This window comes from Betta splendens, chromosome 22, assembly GCF_900634795.4.
Source record: "Betta splendens chromosome 22, fBetSpl5.4, whole genome shotgun sequence".
In the NCBI taxonomy this organism is placed as follows: domain Eukaryota; kingdom Metazoa; phylum Chordata; class Actinopteri; order Anabantiformes; family Osphronemidae; genus Betta; species Betta splendens.
Window position 1 is genome coordinate 16,442,057 of NC_040900.2, and position 19,532 is coordinate 16,461,588.

Consider the following 19,532-nt stretch of genomic DNA (forward strand, 5'->3'; position numbering starts at 1 on the left):
TATCTAAAAGAGCAGGAAAGGTCATCCAGGAAAAGATTACTTCAGTCAACACCTCGTGTCTCCAGTCTATTAAAGAAATTAATGGACTTTGAATAAGACTTTATATAAGTCACACATCTATATTCTCTGTTTCATGTTAGCCATGCACTCAAGTAAGTTTGTTTTTTGGATAATCATTCACTATCACAGTGAGTCTATTATTTACATGTTCACCTAGTCAATGACCAAGTCATTCAGTCTGTCACTTTCTGTTTTTTATTCATAAAGTCTAACCTTGGTCATTCATGTACACTTAAATTCAGTGGTGTCAACTCCTGCTCCTGTAGGTCCTGCTTGTTTTCAATTGCTTCCTGTCCTACCCACTGCTGATCACTTGAATTAGGTGTATTCAGCCAGTCAAAAGCTGTACTGTAAGTGCAAGGACGGTTAAAAAACAATCAGGACAGTGGACCTCAAAGAGGAGGATTGGACAACTCTGCCTTATATAATGCACTCAGCCACTTTAGTTAAACAGTTATATATTGTGTTTAAGTTTAACTTTTTATACTCCAGACAGACTATAGTCTTTTTTATATGGCTAAAATGCATGTTTATTCATTTATTTAAGTTTGTTCAGAGGTCTTGCACCACATCATGGTGCACCTGATTCCATCTTACAGGTAGAAATTAAATCTCTGCAAGCCGGTTGTGAGGAAAGAAGGTGCATTCAGAAGTTAGAGCAGAGACAAATACAAAGATGCTAAGCACAGATTTAGCAAGGAGGTGAGAAAAACTAAATCACAGAAAGGGCTCAAGACAATCACCAGCTACAAGCCTAGAGCCCCCTAGGCTCTGAACGACCTGCGTCTGGCCAATGACCTGAATGACTTCTACTGCCACTTTGATAAACAATGGGTAAGTCCTAACACCCTCCCTCCCCAGCCCAATGGCCCCACCTGATTCACCCACACAGCTTCACACCTTTGTGTCCCCCACCACCCTCACTCCACTCCCATTAAAGAGGGAGATGTGAACAGACCCTTTAAATGGCTGAACCCCGGAAGGCTGCGGGCCCGGACTTTGTCTCCCCCTCCACCCCGAAGCACTCTGTCAACCAACTGTCTCCAGTTTTCTCAGGCATTTTCAACACCTCACAACAACCTGGAGCTCAACACTGTGAAGACAGTGACGATGAAATTGGACTTCAGGAAGGACCCAGCCCCACTTCCCCCCTGTAATCCTCTGTGACACCACAGTGAATTTTGTCCTTCCGCTTCCTGGGCACTATCATTGAAACTGTGTCATGTTGTATGTTGTACTGTTACTACTTTTTTATGATGAGATGCACCACCTGCCAACACCAAGTCAAATTCCAAGTTCTGTAAATGTGTTAATTAAAAAAAAAATAACTTTGAAAAACATTTTAATTATTGCAAATTAATAAATTTAGGTCACATTTTCACCGCGTGTAATGTTAAGAGTAAGAGTTATGAAATACACCATGTTTTAAAAAAAATTAAATTCAATACAGTCATGTTTGCTGGCAGTCAATTAAGAAAGAAAGAAAGAAAGAAAGAAAGAAAGAAAGAAAGAAAGAAAGAAAGAAAGAAAGAAAGAAAGAAAGAAAGAAAGAAAGAAAGAAAGAAAGAAAGAAAGAAAGAAAGAAAGAAAGAAAGAAAGAAAGAAAGAAAGAAAGAAAGAAAGAAAGAAAGCCTTTATTGGTCATTATCACATCTGTTTACAATGGAACAAGAAATTGGTCTGCATTTAACTTACCCCCTAGAGAGGAGCTTTATCACCAATGGCATGGTGTTAGGACAATAATCTGGAAATGATCACCAAGAAGACAAAAGAGATCATTGTTTATTTTAGGTGAGCTGGCAGATAAACTCACGCTAACATTCACATCAACAGAGCTGCTGCTGAGCATGTACCCAGAGACCACACCTATAAGGATCTAACGTGCTCTCTGAACGCTTTCATCCTAGACAGGAAGGCTCAACTGCATCTGAATACTGTCCCACAGGACACTGGAGAACTTCTATTGCTGTGCCTTTGAGAGCATCCTCAAGAACTGCATTCCAGTGTGGTAAAAGGGCTGCACTTCTTCAGACTATAAAGCCCTTCAGAGGGTGGTGAAAACTGGTCAGCAGTCTTCGGAACTCAGCTCCCCTCCTTGAAGAACATCTTCAGCAAGTGACGTACACTGGGGGGGTGAAGCGCATAATCAAAGACACCTCTCAACCCAACCACAGAATATCCACACTTTTCCAATAAGGCAGATGCTACAAGTGCCTAAGGGTTTGGACAAACAGACTGAAAAACAGGTTTTTTCCCATTGCTGTCACTGCACTGACCTCACTTATGCACTGTTACCTTTGCACATGTTTGCACAACTGCAATTCTGTTGCACTTTTGTACACACTGTACATGCTGCTCTCAATGTAAATCATACAAACTACATCCTACTGTACATTACATTTATCGTCATACATTCACTGCAAATTCACAATCTAATTTAATAGGGCTAAAATGAAAATGTATTAACTGGTTCAACATTTGCTCTTTATATTAATATAAATGTTATTTGTTTGAGTTAAACATTTTGATACAATTTATTTTTGTCTTTGTGGTTAACTTTTGACTGATACAAATTCATACATATAAATAATTTCATTATTTGTGTTCGATGATAATATTTGTTGTTCGCGTTTGACAGTCTATTCATGTAACAACTCATTTTATTGGCTTACACGAGATTCCTACTAAAGCTGTATCCAATCATAAAATGTGTTGTATGTAACTGATGGCGTACTGTCTCCTCCCCTGTCTGGAGTTAGAATTGACAGTCTGAAGAAGTAGGAGAGAGAGCCCTACGTTGTTGGTTAACGTTACGACAAACGAAGAGTGAAACTGTGAATTGGAAATTAAATCCGAACTACTAAATACTTGGATTGGAACATTAACGCCTTATTACCAGTGCCTGTTTGGATATAACAGCTAAGGGAGTATATGGACGGCTCATCGACGGAGTGAGTGTTTCCACTGTTTTCGGTGTGGTCTGAAGTGGCTTTGTTATCAACAGGTGCTGCAGGAAGGGAAAGGCTAGCTAGTAAACTAGCTGCTAACATTACCCAGATAACGTAATGTAGCTGGGTTAGTTCAAACTAACCCACAGATTCTAGTGTAAATTGAAGTACGTTATTGTCAGAGTGACGTTCGAATAAACTACGAAATGCTACTAATACGCAGTGTTTCATTGGAAAGTGAAGCTAATTGGTCTATAGCTCAGCTAGTTGTGGCTTAATTTGACAGTGGAACTGGCTAATCAAAATATGTATTTTGGCTAATATGACTTATTTAGCTTCTGACTCAAAAGACCTGAATTTTATGGTTTCAATCTGTTCGTCTGCTTGATGCTGTTTGAACTATGTGGTTCTTTAAATACGTAATCTTTAAAGGTTTCAATCCTTTTGAAGTCATGCACACAATCTACACCACTTTTAGTGACTTTTGTAACACGACTATACTACGCTGTGCTATATAATTTTTTTTAATAGATACATCTCGGAATACCAAATATATATTTAGACATGTATAATTAATATAATATTGAGTATTCAGACAGTATTTTATAAAAGGTGCTTTTGGAACAAATTGCATTGCAGTTTGAATATTCTTATTTAGGTCAACAGGAATCTCTCACACACTCTTTCTCATCCTGTCAACCTCTATCAGGTTTGATTGAAAGTGTAAGTATCCGTTTTTCCACAAAAGTTTTAGTGGGTTTAAGTCTGGAATTTAGCTGGGACAGTGTAAGTCACTCCAATATTGTCTTTATTTGTTGGTTCAGGTTACTGCTGAGCTGATAGGTAAACCATGCCCCCAGTTTTATATTTTAAGCAGTTTGAAACAGGTTAATTTCCAACCTATCTACCATTCACTGCAACTGAGCACCACACCCATAGCACAATATTGCCTCCACCATGAATCACTATTGAAATTGTATTAGCAGGTGATGAGCAGTGTTTGATTTTCATTAGACATTCTGCTTGGAGAAGAAATATTCTATCTGGCCAGATTCTCATAAATCACTCTGTCTAGCACTTTGTAGACACTCTCTGAGTGATGTTTTACATCCTTTTAAAAAAAGGATGTAAAAAAACTTCTGCTTTCTACCTACATAAAGTCATAAAGAAACAGTTACTTGTCTTATGTCTCTTACAGTACACAAAAATACGTGTGAACTAATAACTGCTGAGACAGAGTCTTAAACAGCACTCAAAGTAAAACTACTTAATACAATTAAATATTTGCTACTCATAGTCTTTGCTTTCCGCAGATTCTGACAACAGCACTGTGCTTCTCTATTAAGGTTGCCTAACACATCGCTTTGCTGCTTGTGTAGCCAGGTAGGAAGGTATGCTATGAAGCGTGCACATGTTTGAGGTGCCTTCGGGTAAGAAACGAATTTGGTCAGTATCACTGACTGAAAGGTTTTATAGTCTTTTCAAAAAGCAGAATGTCAGAGCAAAACAAAGAAACGTTTGTTCAGTATTTATGTCAGGTTTATGTACAAACCATTTCAGCAGACAAATAAGGGTGAAATATTTGAAATGGAAATTTAATAATTGCTCGTATTTGGTCCAGAATTAGGTGGTTTGCATATCTGGTCTTGTAGTGACTAACACCTGAAGGTTCCCTATCTAACCTTGGTTTGTGAAATCAGACCTTTTAAACACACAGTTTTTTTCCTGTTTATAAATATTGCATTATACCTACTTACAAGTCAATATATATACATTATACATTTCTGCATGTTATAAATTTGTTTTTAAATGTGGACATTGGAGGGAGTGTGGCAAGCTCAGTAAATGCAGCATTCTCATTATATAGGTAGCAGTATACTTTTATAAATAGGATAAATCAGACTGGATAAAAATACTTTTTGTCCAGTTGGTTTGCATGTGTTTACTTAAAATCTCCATCACAGAAAAAGTCAATGTACCAAATGATCATGGTGCTCATTGATGATCATTTCAGTAATAGACTGCATTCTGTAATTAGTCCACAGCTGTACAAAGCTAAACTAGAAATGTATTTAAACAACAATGCAGGTGCTATGGCGGCAAGGTCAGGATGAACTTGTAAGAACGCACACACACACACACACACACATGGTCAGCTCATGGAAAGGAAGTGCAGGCACATTTGGGCCACAGGCCAGTGAAATACAAAAGTGCTCTGTTCTCTGGAACTCTCCCACTCATTCTCTGTCTCACTTAGGCTCTCTGACCCAGTTATGTTATTGTCAAATCAGTGGGCCACCAAATCAGAATTAGACTTGGACTGTGATCAATAGTCACTCAGTCTATGTTCTCCGCCTTGGCCACTCTTTGGACTTTGATGGTTTATATACTTTAAGTAGTTTTAGTAAGGTGTTTGATTATTTGCTAAGTAGTTTTAGGTTATCAGTCAATGTAACCTCCTCAATGGCATTTAAAACATTGACATACAGACCAAATATACTGTATAACATCAGCGGTTCAGCGGTTTAAATAATGTTTCATCAAAAATTCCACAAACTTGTTTTAGTTACAAATGACTGCTCCATCATAGTCAGTATCTTTCCTATTTTACAGTGTGTCAGATTTTTTAAGATTCTGAAAACAAATCTGGCATCTCCATTTTCTAATTCACACAAATCAAAACTAGTGCTCAATTTATTTCTGTAGTTCCTCCTCCTATTTAAAAGTGTATACCCTCTTTTGACTTTTGCCTGGTACAGAGTGGTACCACCCCTTTTTAAGAGAGAGTGGGTGCGCACATGCACATGTATGTGCACATACTGTTAAATGAAAGATAAGGGTGGGCTTGGCTTCTGCTCCCTATAACACAATATATGGAGACTAACTGTCTTTGTATCTCAAATGTATACACTGAGCAGTTTAACTGTATGATCAAAGTTTAATGAGTTATTACTTATTTAGACTAGTATTTTATATTATTTTAATTGCAGTCGATAGCAGTCGAGTTAAGCTTTAAAGTTCACTGTAATTTTGTTTGAAATGGAGTGCTGTTCCAAGGATGTGGAATAGGGTTTCCACTACCTTTTTAAGGTTGGAGTATTATTCCAAACATATCATGGTGTTCTAGGGCTATGCTATTAGTGAACATAGAAGTTGTATATGGGACGAAGACATATTCAGTTTCTTGCTTTAAATCTGCTTTATCAGTTTTCCTCTAGACTATGTATCTCTATCATTCTCTATATGTTTACCAGACTCAAATGAATGAAAATAGAGTAAATACCGTAGTCTCTTCTGAACTTCATCAGAAATACTGTTGTATAATACATTATACGTATACTTACCTATGCATTCTTCTGTAACAATGCTAATTATTTTTTTGTTAACTGTTCTAATTGAATAAATTTTAATGGAAAAACATAATTTGAATTACTGATGAACTTTTGAACCACATTAATAGTACTACACTAAGCATATATAAACAAATTTCTCAGTTAAATAATCATACTGTAACATCAGGCACAAGTCATTATGGCTATTGTTTGATTTTTATTTTTAAGGGTTTTTCTGTTTAAAGATGCAGAGTTGGATAATTATATTTGTATGACACGACTCAGGCGTGTTAGTTCTGAATGCTAGGGTGACACCTAATGGCACATATTGGCTACTTTTTAGGTGTGTTATGGCACACAGATGCAATTACTTTCTTCATAAGACAAGGCCTGTGGAGTCTAGCCCTCCAAAGGAGCTGCTTTAGTCCTTCTGCACATACATAGTTACTTCACATGCAAGTTAATCACAATCCCTTTTACGCATGGTTGAAAGAGGAGAAATAAATAAACAGCGGAACAGTTTGTCCTGCTTACAGTATTCAATATAGTAAATCTGAAGTGACTGTAACTTCACAATCCCTTCCCCCTGTCAGTGGAATTGTGTTCCCAGGACTGGCTGGCATTCCTCAATGCTGCATCATGGGACTTTTCCTCTGTTTGTTTGCAGTACTGCTGCTAAGAGATAACATATCAAGCATGTTGTTGCTATTGTGGCACTGAAAGATAGAAGAAGTAGTAATTCATCCATCAGTCTTTCACTGATTTGTTTTTAGCTTATCTTTTACTGTCCATTTATTTTTACATGCCCTCTATTTTATTATTTGTTCATTATCACCTCTCTTTACAGTGTTACGTACAACAACTATGAGTATGTGTGTAACATAGGGACCATATGGCTGCTTACAAAGATGTTCAGGTCATGGGTCTGTGTACATAGTGATTAGCTACCATGTCATTACTAAAGCAAGACTCCATTAGATTGTGCCAGTGTTGCACATTGTGGTGTGCTGTTATATTTGGTCACCTGACAGTCATGTTACAGACCTACTGAAAGCAGTTACAAAGCTAGTGTGCTGGGCTCTGTTAGGTGTCACCAGACAGTTAAAGCAAACAGTCGGACTATAGGATAGATAAGACAGTTATGTGTAACTTTGGCCTACAAACCTTTCCTAGAGTTAACCTAGAAGGATAAGGACACTTACCATTTGCCCTTGCCTATACAGCTGAATTGTGCTCTCAAATTAATTTTATTCCCTTCTAAAATGCATGTCTTTTTTGTCAAGGGTTTTTGCATTTTTGATTTTGCTAAGTGGCGTATAGCAATTGTGTTTAGCTCATCTTTTACATTGTAGTATTAGGGACACTTGTTGAGCTCCTTAGTTACACTTACTCAGGGAAAAAATAACAAAGATGATAGATATAATTTAAGTTAATAATCAGATTTCACACAATCAGCCTTCACAGAACCAAACACTCGGGGTGATCAAGATAATCATGCTTTGGGGAAGGGAGAGTTGGAAAACCAGCAAGGGACTGCTTTGAGTTTTACACCCGTCTTAAGATGTGCGAACATTGTGTTCACATGCTCAGAGCTGTGAATAGACTATAATATACTATACATATACAAATATAGTCTATTTTGTATTGTTCTAGTTTTGAGTGGTGTCATTACTGCTGTTGCTTTTTTCCTTTCTGCTGTAAAATGTCTCCACTGCAGATTAAATAAAAGTTTATTTTATAAAATCCACAAGCACTAAAATTTTTAACTTGAGTTTGTCTTGTCCAGCTGTTTGTCTTGGGTAAATCAAATGTAGACTCGATTAGGTTTCCATAATTTTTAATTTATGGGTTTAATGTGTAAATACATAAACTACCACTTTGTGACTATTAAGGTGTCTACCGCTTGTGTTAGAAAAATATTGCTTAACAACACAAATTAGGCTAGAATATTTACATAATTGTTCTGCTTTTTCCGTAGGTCATGGCTGCTTTGTTTACTAAGCTACCTTCATAGAGCTTAGTTAAACAAATCCACACATACTAAAATTCCCTGCAGTCAACAGACACACGCACAATTTCTACAGTTGGTGTGTATGAGGGATGACAACCTCCCATTTGAATGGTCATGTCTCTGGGGAGGGAGGAGGAGATGAAGAGTTGAAGGGAGGACAGCAGCACAGAGAAATGGCCGTTGATTGTCCAGGAGAACTCGGGGGTCGGACGCTCCCTCTCCGACGATCTGCGCAGCTGGAAAGGATACGACAACACCAGGTTTGTAAATTTGCACAGTGATTAATTATCAAATCCTGTGTTTATCGTAATTCTTTACAGTGCCTTGTTTAAAACTTCTAAGGCCTCTGAACCAGTTTTATTAAATACATTCAATGTTCAAGGTGTTATTTTGTGGGGAGCCACTCACTACTTGATTATTCAAAACTGTCATACAATCACTTGTGTTTATTAGGAGGACCTTCGACGTCGGAGAGAAGAGGAGGGTCGGCACCTAGATCTTAATGCTTCCCTCCGGCTTCGAAAACTTTCTCAGAATCCTCATGTTGGCATAGATAACCCCACATTCCTGCAAGACACCTGCATATCACAGCACTCAGCACTCAGCAGCCAGACAACACTGTTAGGTAAAACATTCAGTCATCGAGTAGAAAATTTGAGATCTAAAGTGAAGTATAAAAACCATTTGAAACACGCTTAAAATGTGTGTCTGACAAACTGGATTTTTTTTGGATGGTTTGTTTTCCCTGATTAAAAAAAATCTCTATTTTTATGTGCAAAAATTAAAGTGTTTGAATCTGGTGTATGTGTTGCCTCTTACAGAATTGGAAGAGTTGGTCTTGTCACTGAAGCATGTCCGGGGCTGCCTATCTGACCAGCAAAGCCAGAATGACATAGAACTGGTTCTTGCTCTACTAAACAAGGTAATTTAAAGGGACTTTGGTGGAACTGGAAAAAGTAATTTCTCAGAAATTATGTGGGAGAGCTGATCTGCTGCTGCAAAGATGCCAAACACTGATAAGTTGCTTACGACAAATTGATAAAAATCACCACGATTAAAACATTGGCCACAATTAAAAAGATAACGATTAAAAAGTTGACCAAGGTAAAACGATAACAGATTAAAAAGATGACCAAGGGTGCATCGTTATTATTATTGTTCATATTATCGTTATGGTGCCTTACCCACAAGGCATTGTGCTATAAATTTGCATATATATGATTTGCTCATCAGTAATATACACAGAGCTGTTGTGGACAGCTCTTCAAAGCCAGGAAACTCCACAGATCAGCTCAATGAGCTGTAGTGAAGCTGATTTCCACACCTACTTAACAGGCTTGTTGCAGCAAAACCATAAGGGTTATCACAAAATAACTTTACTTTATAAATCCTAAGGCTTCAACGAGCAACTGGTGTGAGTTTTATGTTTGAGGAGTGAAAATTGTGGCCACAGTCGCGATATAAAAATTCCAATCCTCCTTCATTTTTCCAGAGTCTTACAGGTAATTGCGTTAGTCTCTATTGGAAGATTTCTGGAACTCTCTGTGCTTTGAGGCAGATACAGTCTAAGGTGTAGGTCTGAGGGCTTAACCAGGCACATCATTAGAAAGAAGACACATATGACTACGACTAAGTGAAAAAAATACGTTCATAGAGTTTTTTCATACATAAAAACTGGCTGTAGTGGTGAGTTAAAGTGAAAGGTTCTTTCTTAAAAATAGTGTCCTCACACTCTAGCTGTGACATCATAAACTCTAGCTCATGCAATACACACATGGAAAAGCTGAGAGTTCCTCAAAAACCACCCTATGCTTAAATTGCTTAATCAGTGCTATTAAAGCTAATAACTTGATTTGGTGCTTTTATTTTGAAAGGATTTAGAGGAAGCATGTGTGGGTAATTGCGTAACTGTTAATTAGCCTTTAAATAGTAATAATTAACCAGTCGAAAGCAGAAATATTGCTATTAAAGCTAATAAATTGATTTGGTGTGTTTTTTTAAAGGGTTCAGAGGAAATATGTTCTAAATTACTCATAATCCAATAGTGTAATTGAGTAATCAGTAATAAGCATGGGACAGCTGTGGACACTGAGCATCAAGAGCTTGACTTGTCATTCAAACTGTTTCAGTTGATGTTGTCATGGAGATGAAAGGCAGGAAAATCAGGCTCACTTTGCTCTGTGAAAGCAGAGTTTCACTGCTGATAAATCGGCTTGTTCCAGCTAAACCCTTATAGTTATCACAAAGATAACTTCATTTTGTGCATCCCAAGGAATGAACAACTGGTGTGGATTTTTTGTTTGAGGACTAAAGATTGTGCCAACAGTAGCGATTTCAAAATGTGTCTCTGCGTTTCTCCCAAACGTTTGTCGAAAATTAGCATTAGAGTCTATGGGGGAAATTCAGGATCTCTCTGTGCTTTGATGCCGATAGTGACTAAAATATATGTCTGAGGGCTTAGCCAGGCACATCATTAGAAAGAAGACAAGTATGAAGGTGTTAAAAATGTCAATGTGGTCACCCCCATTTTAGCACCAAAGACGCAATTCCAAGGTAAAACCAAAAGGTGGAACTTTAGTATCTGAGCTGTATATACTTAGGGTCAAACACCAAGTAATGCCACAGTTCTGAGAACAGGACATAGATCTGATAATGTCAGTTCTACACTGTTTTCTAGGGCAGACAGAAAAAACAATAGACTGTCTAAATAGTCAACTAAACAATTGAGAAAACCTGAAAAGTTGACTTCATGTCAGAGTTGAATGTTGTACTTACTTTTTTTAATCATAGATAAGCATCTGCAGCTCACACTGCCACAGCTGCCAAACTACCTTCTGGGGGTTTATCAGTTACTGGCTGTATTAGGTTGAATTGAACTTTAAAAATGTACCTAGTGAAATTCACATTCTATATATTTGGCTGTACTCACTTGGATGTAGTGTGTGTCAGTCTGCCTGTTTCAGGAGCTGTTTTAAATTAAAAAAGGAGCATTTGATAGCTTAGCTGCTTAGATGATAACAATAGAGAGCCTCTTTTCAGACAGAACGACCAATTCACAGCACTAGTTAGACTGGTTTCACACCACGCCCTTCTCCCCAAAACATCAGAGTCCTACAGTACTGTTACCTGATGTGATTTAAGCTGAGCTCAGATGTCACTTTATTACTGGATATGGTGGATGATGGGGCTGATTTCCTGCTGTACAACCAGGCCCGTCTCTCCATTCTTGAGGCACTGATGCGCTTTGCCCTGTCTGATTCTTCTCGCTTCGTCAACAGAAAATGGCGTGAACAGATCCCTGTATTTTGTGTCACTTGAATTTGTGTGGTAAACAAAAGACACCAGACGCAAGTTTACACCAGGAGTCTCTAGCTGGGAGCTTCTGTGCCTTAACTACTAGGCTGTTGTTCCTTTGAGGGTGACCTACTGTATGGACAGACACTAAATTCCTTGATACAGCATTATGTTAGCAAAGTCTTGATTTGAGCGGAATCTTTAAAGTTATGGATCCACAAAGAATTTTCTTGTTAAGAGGTTTACAAATATATCTAGTTTTCATGGCTCAGGTGAAGTTGTGTAAAAGTTGAGTCATGTCAAGTCTTTCAGTCTGGAGCTTCTACAATGCAAACTTCTACATTTTGTGTTCTTTTTGCGGAAGGGTTCATCACACCTACTCACTTTTGTGTCTTTTGTTCACGAAACGAGCCAGTTCTTTGCAAGTGTGAAGTAAAGCAAAACTGGAGAATAATATGGAACTTCCCTCAGACTGAAAAGGCTTTTGGTCTTTGTCAGTTGTCATTTATTCCTGGCCGGTTGAAAAAAAATGCCAGTAAATTTAATGCCAGTAATACATAATATAATTAGAACAAATAAAATATCCATGTGGATCTTGACTAAATGTTTGAATAAAGGGCATTGTGTGTGTGTGTGTGTGTGTGTGTGTGTGTGTGTGTGTGTGTGTGTGTGTGTGTGTGTGTGTGTGTGTGTGTGTGTGTGTGTGTGTAAGCACATGTAGACTGGTTGGGCAAACTCCCACAAAAACCCTCAAGCACCCTGCTGAGGGTATAAAGCTGGTCCAGCGTTCCACGACCAGGCCGAAAACTACATTGTTCCTCCTGTATCCGAGGTTCGACTATCGGCCGAATTCTCCTCTCCAGTACCCTGGAATAGACTTTCCCAGGGATGCTGAGAAGTGTGATCCCCCTGTAGTTGGAACACACTCCCCTGTCCCCTTTTTGTGAAGAGGGACAACCACCCCGGTTGTCCAGTCCAGAGTAACTGTCCCCCTCGTCCACGCGATGTTGCAAAGGCGTGTCACCCAAGACAACCATCCAACCTCCCTCGGAATCTGGTTGAAGCTCTCCCGGAGGTGTGAGTTAAAGGTCCGTCTGACAGAGGGTTCAGCCAGGCGTTCCTAACAGACCCTCACAATACGTTTGGGCCTGCCAAGTCGTTCCAGCCTCCTTCTCTGCCAGCGGATCCTACTCACCACCAGGTGGTGATCAGTTGACAGCTCAACCCCTCTCTTCACCCGAGTGTCCAAAACATATGTCCGAAGGTCAGGTGAAACGACTACAAAGTCAATCATCGACCTCCGGCCTAGGGTGTCCTGGTGCCATGTGCACTGATGGACACCCTTCTGTTCAAACATGGTGTTTGTTATGGCCAAACTGTGCCTAGCACAGACGTCCAATAACATAACCCCATTCGGGTTCAGATCAGGGAGGCCGTTCCTCCCAATCACGCCTCTCCAGGTATCACTGTTGTTACCTACGTGGGCATTGAAATCTCCCAGAAGAACGATGGGGTCCCCAGTTGGAGCGCCTTCCAACACTCCCTCCAGAGACCCCAAGAAGGCCGGGTACTCCACACTACCATTTGGCCCGTAAGCACAAATGACAGTGAGTGACCTATCCCCCACCCGAAGGCGCAGGGAAGCGACCCTCTCGTCCACCGGGGAAAACTCCAACACATGGCGACTAAGCTGGGGAGCTATAAGCAAGCCCCCACCAGCCCGCCGCCTCTCACCGCAGGCAACTCCAGAGTAGAAGAGGGTCCAGCCCCTCTCAAGGAGTTGGGTTCCAGAGCCCAGGCTGTGTGGAGGTGAGCCTGACTATTTCTAGCCGGTACCGCTAGAAACTAGCTGCACAAGCTCAGGCTCCTTTCCCCCCAGTGACGTGACATTCCATGTCCCAATAGCCAGATTGGTTATCCAGGGATTGGGTCGCCTAGGCTCCCGCCTTCGACTGCTGCCCAATCCACTTTGCACCGGCCCCCTACGGTTCCTCCTGCGGATGGTGGGTCCACTTGAGGACGGCCCCACGTAACTCTTTCGGGCTGTGCCAGGCCCGGCCACCAGGCGCTCGCATACGAGCCCCAACCCCGGGCCTGGCTCCAGGGTGGGGCCCCGGCTGCGCCATACCGGGCGATGTCTCTAGCCTTGGTCATCTGCCTTTCATAGGGGGTTTGTGAACCGCTCTTAGTCTGGCCCGTCGCCCAGGACCTGTTTGCCTTGGGAGACCCTACCAGGGGCATTTAGCCTCTGGAAACATAGCTCCCGGGGTCATTAGGGCACACAAACTCCTCCACCACGATAAGGCGGCGGTTCAAGGAGGAGTACTCACTATTAATGCTACAATATAAGTATGGCTAAATATACCTATATAAGAAAGATCATGTATTTTAAAAAAGTTGAATGTGTACACCTGCTCTGATCAGGAATCAACATAGAACAGTTTGAATGGGAGGTCCAACTCCTAGTGCTCAGAGCTCAATTACTCATCTACTGCAGCTGCGCCGTTGTCAAGAAGATGGTTCTCCAAAGGCAGGAAACTCCACAGATCAATTCAGTTGTATCTGTAAATCAGTAGTACTGAAGCTGATTTTCACCCCTGCTTAACAGGCTTGTTATAGCAAAATCATAGGGGTTATCACAAAAATAACTTCACTTTATGAATCCAAAGGCTTCAATGAGCATTTTATTATTATTTTAGCACGTTATAGTGGCCCGGGGGGTTATTCCCGCCCTGAGCCACTAAGGCTTATGGGTAAAGAAGCCGTTCTTGTGTTTATAGTGTTAGAGTTAAATTTAGGATTTAAGTAATATTATAACTTTAGTGAAATTAATTTGTGTGTTTGTAATGTGTTCTTGTTGTTTTATGTGCTGCACCCTGAGGGAAGAGAGTGTGCGTGGGAGTGACCCCTTAAGGGCGATACATTGGATGTGTGAAAAATAAATGGGGTTTGCTCTCTGCTAAGAAAGCACCCAACAAGAGACAATCTCTTCTTGCCTGTCCACATTAACAGAAATATCTCAGGTTGTGCAGAGTACGAGACACAGACATTCTCACTTATAGGTTTTTTTATATTAGTGGGAAGACTTGAATGTTGAAACAGTTTCAAATGTGTAAACCTAACGCAAATGTTAATATTTTATTACAAAATCTTAAGTCTCAACCTCAAATCTCAATCATTGTATTTATAAGTCGAAAGGACAAAGCTGAAGAGCCTTCTCTGATTAAAAACATACTTATTTAAAATACTTAATTACTTAGTTACTTAAAAGCTAATATTTACAACATATTTTAGGGAGCAATTCTGATGTAAATGTGGAGTGTTTAATGCAAAGGTCATTCATCAGTCATTGAGTTTTATGTTTCAGGAGTGAAAATTGTGGCCACAGTTGCGATTTAAAAATGCCAATCATCTGTGACTCTCAGCAGAAGTCACTGAAGTCTATTTCTGGAACTCTCTGCGCTTTGAGGCAGATACAGACTAAAGCATAGCTCTGAGGGCTTAACCAGACACATCATTAGGAAGAAGACTTGCTGGAAGCATTCACTGACTAGAAAAAGCATTTTAATAAGAAAATGCACAGTGAATGCTTCCATGCTAAATGTATTGCTGAAAGTAGCTGATGAATTGAGTGTAGAGCTGTATATATCTGAAGAGGTGGTTTAAACTTAGCTGAAAGAGATTCAGGAGTTGTTTAAACAGAGTTGAATATTTCAGAACAAGCTTAAGTAGTTGCATTTCAAATTGAGGAACTTGAAAAATACTTGTTGAAATTTAAGAGATTGTGAAGTGTGTAAAGGTTTGCTGAACATGATAAAACATAGCTGAATGTATCAAAACAGCTAAACAGAGTTCTGAAAGAATAGTTGAAACATTTAAAACAGCTGATGGTAGCTGCAGAAGAAGTAGTTGAATTGAAATTGAGAAAAGTTGGAGCATTGGAGGAAGCATGCACAAGTAATTGCTAAACAATGAAAAAGACTCAGTAATCATAATTAACCAGCAGAAATAATTATCGGCATAAGTGCTCTTTAGGCTATAAGTGCAATTTTGGATTGGGGCTTTTATTTTGAAAGGATATGTGCCTAATTACTAAACCTTTCCAGTTTATATTATTATTTATTTATTTTATATTATTTATTTATTTATTTATTTATATTATTCTCTGATTTCTCGCACGTTTCCTCCTCTAAACTTTTCCAGTTTATATTATTATTATTATTATTATTTTATTATTATTATTTCGCCCATGAGATGATAACAAATGATAAATAAATAAATCCTTTGAGCTGTGTGAGGAAATGTGTTAGTATTTTAATTAAAGAGAGTTTCTTTTAAAGCTGTTGTTTCTGTGGGCCATTCAGAGACAACTGAATACGCTAAAGCTAGAGCATGTCATTAAAGAAGGCTCCGCTGCATTGAAGGCTTTTAAAAATGAATTATTCCTGTGGGAGAATCAGATGTTGCAAATAAATCTGAGCCATTTTCCTACCAAACACACAGGTCTCTATGGCTGTGTTCCCACGTGCAGTTGTACATTGGTACAAGTATTTACACTGCGCTCAGTTCAGCTCGCAATTTTATGTGCTGGAGTTTGTTACCCAGTTGTAAGTGGTGAGATGTTTCGATGAGTTCATCACGTCTCTTCCCCCCATAGACAGGCGTCTTCGTATGATAATATATTCTCACCTTGGCTGAAAGCTCTGTCGAAAAACACATCGAACCTTCACAAACCCAGAACCCTGCGGTACTCCATAGCTAATCCTTGTGCATGTGGAGGAATTGTCATTAACATGAACAACATGTAATCTGTTCAACAAATAGGATTTAAACCATCCCAGTACTGTTCTTTTAATTCCAATGCTATGTTCTAGTCTCTGTAATAAAATGTTGTGATCAATGATATCAAATGCAGCACTAAGATCTAACATGACAAGGACAGAAACTAGACCATTGTCTGAAGCTAAGAGAATGTCATTGGTGACTCTAAACAAACCAGAGCTGTTTCTGTGCTATGATGTTTTCTAAATCCTGACTGAAAAATTTCATACAGGTTAATCCTACTAAGGTGGTCAGATAATTGTTTAGCTATGATTTTTTGGAAAGATAAATGGTAAATTTGAAGTTGTCTTATAGTTGGCTAGTTCTCCAGGGTCCAGAGTAGGTTTTTTTCAATAAAGGTTTGATCACAGCCACGTTAAAAGCCTGTGGTACATAAAAATTGGTTGATTTGATTAAATATGGACGAACTGAATAAAGGCAAAACTTCTTTAAGTAATCTAGTTGGGATTGGGTTTAAGAGACATGTTGATGACTTGGAGGAGTTGATTATTGAGGTTCCCTTCATATAAGTTATAGGAAAGAAGCTGTCTTGGTAATTTAAAGTTGATATATCTAGAGGGTGATTTCTGTCATTTGGAGGAAGTTGCTGAATGTTTTCTCTAATGGTGATAATTTCATTAGTAAAGTAGTTCACAAAATCATTGCTACTGAGATTTAAGCGGGTAGTAGGCTTAACACCGCTATGACTCTTAGTCAGCCTGGCTACAGTGGTGAAAAGAAACCTGGGATTGTTTTTGTTTTTCTAGCAGCACAAAGTGCGTTTTATATATTATTAGACTGTTCCTTCCATGCGATGCAGTTTACATTTATTTTGGTGGAACGCCACTGCCTTTCTAGTTGTTGGGTCCTGTGCTTTAGACTGCGAATCTCTGAGTTATACCATGGAGCTAGCCTCCTCTGATTCACTGCCTGCTTCTTCAGAGGAGCCATTGTGTCTAACATTGTACGTAGAGAAGCTGCAGCATCATCTACTAGACAGTCAACCTGTTCATAAGGATTAAGGTGACTGTTCTCCTCTGTGTATCTACAAGACATTAAGGCAAAAGATGACGGAATCATCTGCTTGAATCTGACAACAGCATTGTCTGATAAACATCTTCTATAGCAAAATTTATTTCTAGCTGCTGCAAGGTAAATTATGGTAAATTCAAACGTTAATAGGAAATGGTCAGATAACAGAGGGTTTTTGGGAAGGACTATTAAATTATCAATTTCAACCGATTTCCCATAAGTCAGGACAAAATCAAGGGTATGATTAAAACAATGAGTGGGTTCATTTACTCGCTGAGTAAAACCAATAGTGTCTATTAAAAAGTTAAAAGCAGTGCTGAGACAGTTGCTGTCAACATCTACATGAATATTAAAGTCTCTGACTACAATGACTTTGTCTGTGCTAAGAACTAAGTCAGATAATAATTCAGAGAATTCAGTTAAGAACTCTGAATATGGAGAAGGGGGAGGTAACATACCTAACTAAGACTAACATATTTATCCTGCTCCAGCCAGGTTTCAGTGAGTCCTGTACTGCTGTACAGTCACTCCTGATTTATTTGCTCTAACTGTACTGCTTTGTACTGTGCCAACACAAACTGTTCTGTACCTGTATTCTTGCTCATCTGTACTGCTGTTGTGAGAAGTAATTTCCCCACTGCGGGACTATTAAAGGTTTTCTTATTCTTATTAGTGGGAGAGCTGAACAGCGTTTTTATTAGTGGGAGAGCTGAACAACACGTTTTTCGGTCGCTTTCATCGTCTCAACGCTTTGTCGTAGAATCGCCGTTCAACTTTCTAAACGTGTGTCGTCTTTAGGAGATGGGGGCTATTACTTTTCACGTTTTCAGCTTTTCAACTTTTAACGTTATTCAACTTTTTCCGTCGTTTTTTTTATAATGGTCGTCTATGGGAATCATCGTTCAACTTTTTGTCAACTTTCCTCTTTTCATCAGCGTCTATCATCGTCATACTTTGGCGTAGAAACGTCATTTCAACTTCCAAAGCGTCTATCATCTTTCAACTTTATCAGTGTAAATCAGCGTCTTCGTATCTTCTATACTTTTCGACTTGTGAGCGTTTAAATATCGTGTGGTTTTTGTTAAATTTTCAGCTTTTCCATTAGTGTGTGTTGCGTCTGCTAGAGTGCGTGATGTCACAGCTACAGTGAGAAGGTGCGCTTTTTTAAGACAGAACTTCTGTCTCTAACTTGTCACTACAGCCACAATTTTTACTCTATCAACGTAATTACTTCACTAAATCGTAGTCATAATTGTCTTCTTTCTAATGATGTGTCTGGATATACCCTCAGACCTATACTTTTAGTCGCTATCAACCTCAAAGCGCAGAGACATCCTGAAATTCTCCCATTGACTCTAATGATAATTTTCGGCAGACGTCTGGGGAGAAAAACAGAGGAGACATATTTTGAAATTGCGACTGTGGCTACAAGCTTTTGTCCTTAAACATAAAATTCACACCATTTGCTCATTGAAGCCTTGGAACTCGTAAAATGAAATAATTGTTGTGATAACTATCATGGTTTAGCTGGAACAAGCCTGTTTATACAGGGTGAAACTCTCTCTGCTTTTACAGAGCAGAGTGAGCCTGATTTTCCCGCCTTTCGTCTCCATGGCGACGGCGCAGCTGCAGATGTCACTGACAGGTCAAACTCCTGATGCTCAGTGTAGACAGCAGTTCCATGCTCATTACTGATTACTCAACTACACTATTGGATTGTGTAGTAATTAAGCACACACTTCCTCTAAATCCTTTCAAAATAAAAGCACCAAGCCAAATAATTAGCTTTAATAGCAATATTTCTGCTTTTAGATGGGTAATTATGACTATTTAAAGATAGATTAACAATTTAGTAATTACCCACACATGCTTCCTCTACATCCTTTCAAAATAAAAACACCAATGCCAATTATTAGCTTTAACTGCACTGTTTTGCCTTTGAATGGGTAATTGTGATTATTTAAAGACTAATTGACAGTTACGCTATTACCCCCACACATTTCCTCTAAATCCTTTCAAAATAAAAGCACCAAT

At 39.1% G+C, this 19,532-nt stretch overlaps 1 protein-coding gene across 1 annotated transcript in view; it reads left to right on the forward strand.

Annotated features, from left to right (window-relative positions):
• Window positions 1-2,800: 2,800 nt before the first annotated feature.
• Window positions 2,801-19,532, forward strand: part of pals1a (protein associated with LIN7 1, MAGUK p55 family member a) — a 35,942-nt gene continuing 19,210 nt past the window's right edge. Inside the window, exons 1-4 of the mRNA XM_029138955.3 lie at window positions 2,801-3,011; window positions 8,319-8,611; window positions 8,805-8,976; window positions 9,173-9,273. Of these exons, the coding sequence (XP_028994788.1) occupies window positions 8,441-8,611; window positions 8,805-8,976; window positions 9,173-9,273 (444 nt within the window). The 5' untranslated portion in view covers window positions 2,801-3,011; window positions 8,319-8,440. The remainder of the gene's footprint in view (window positions 3,012-8,318; window positions 8,612-8,804; window positions 8,977-9,172; window positions 9,274-19,532) is intronic.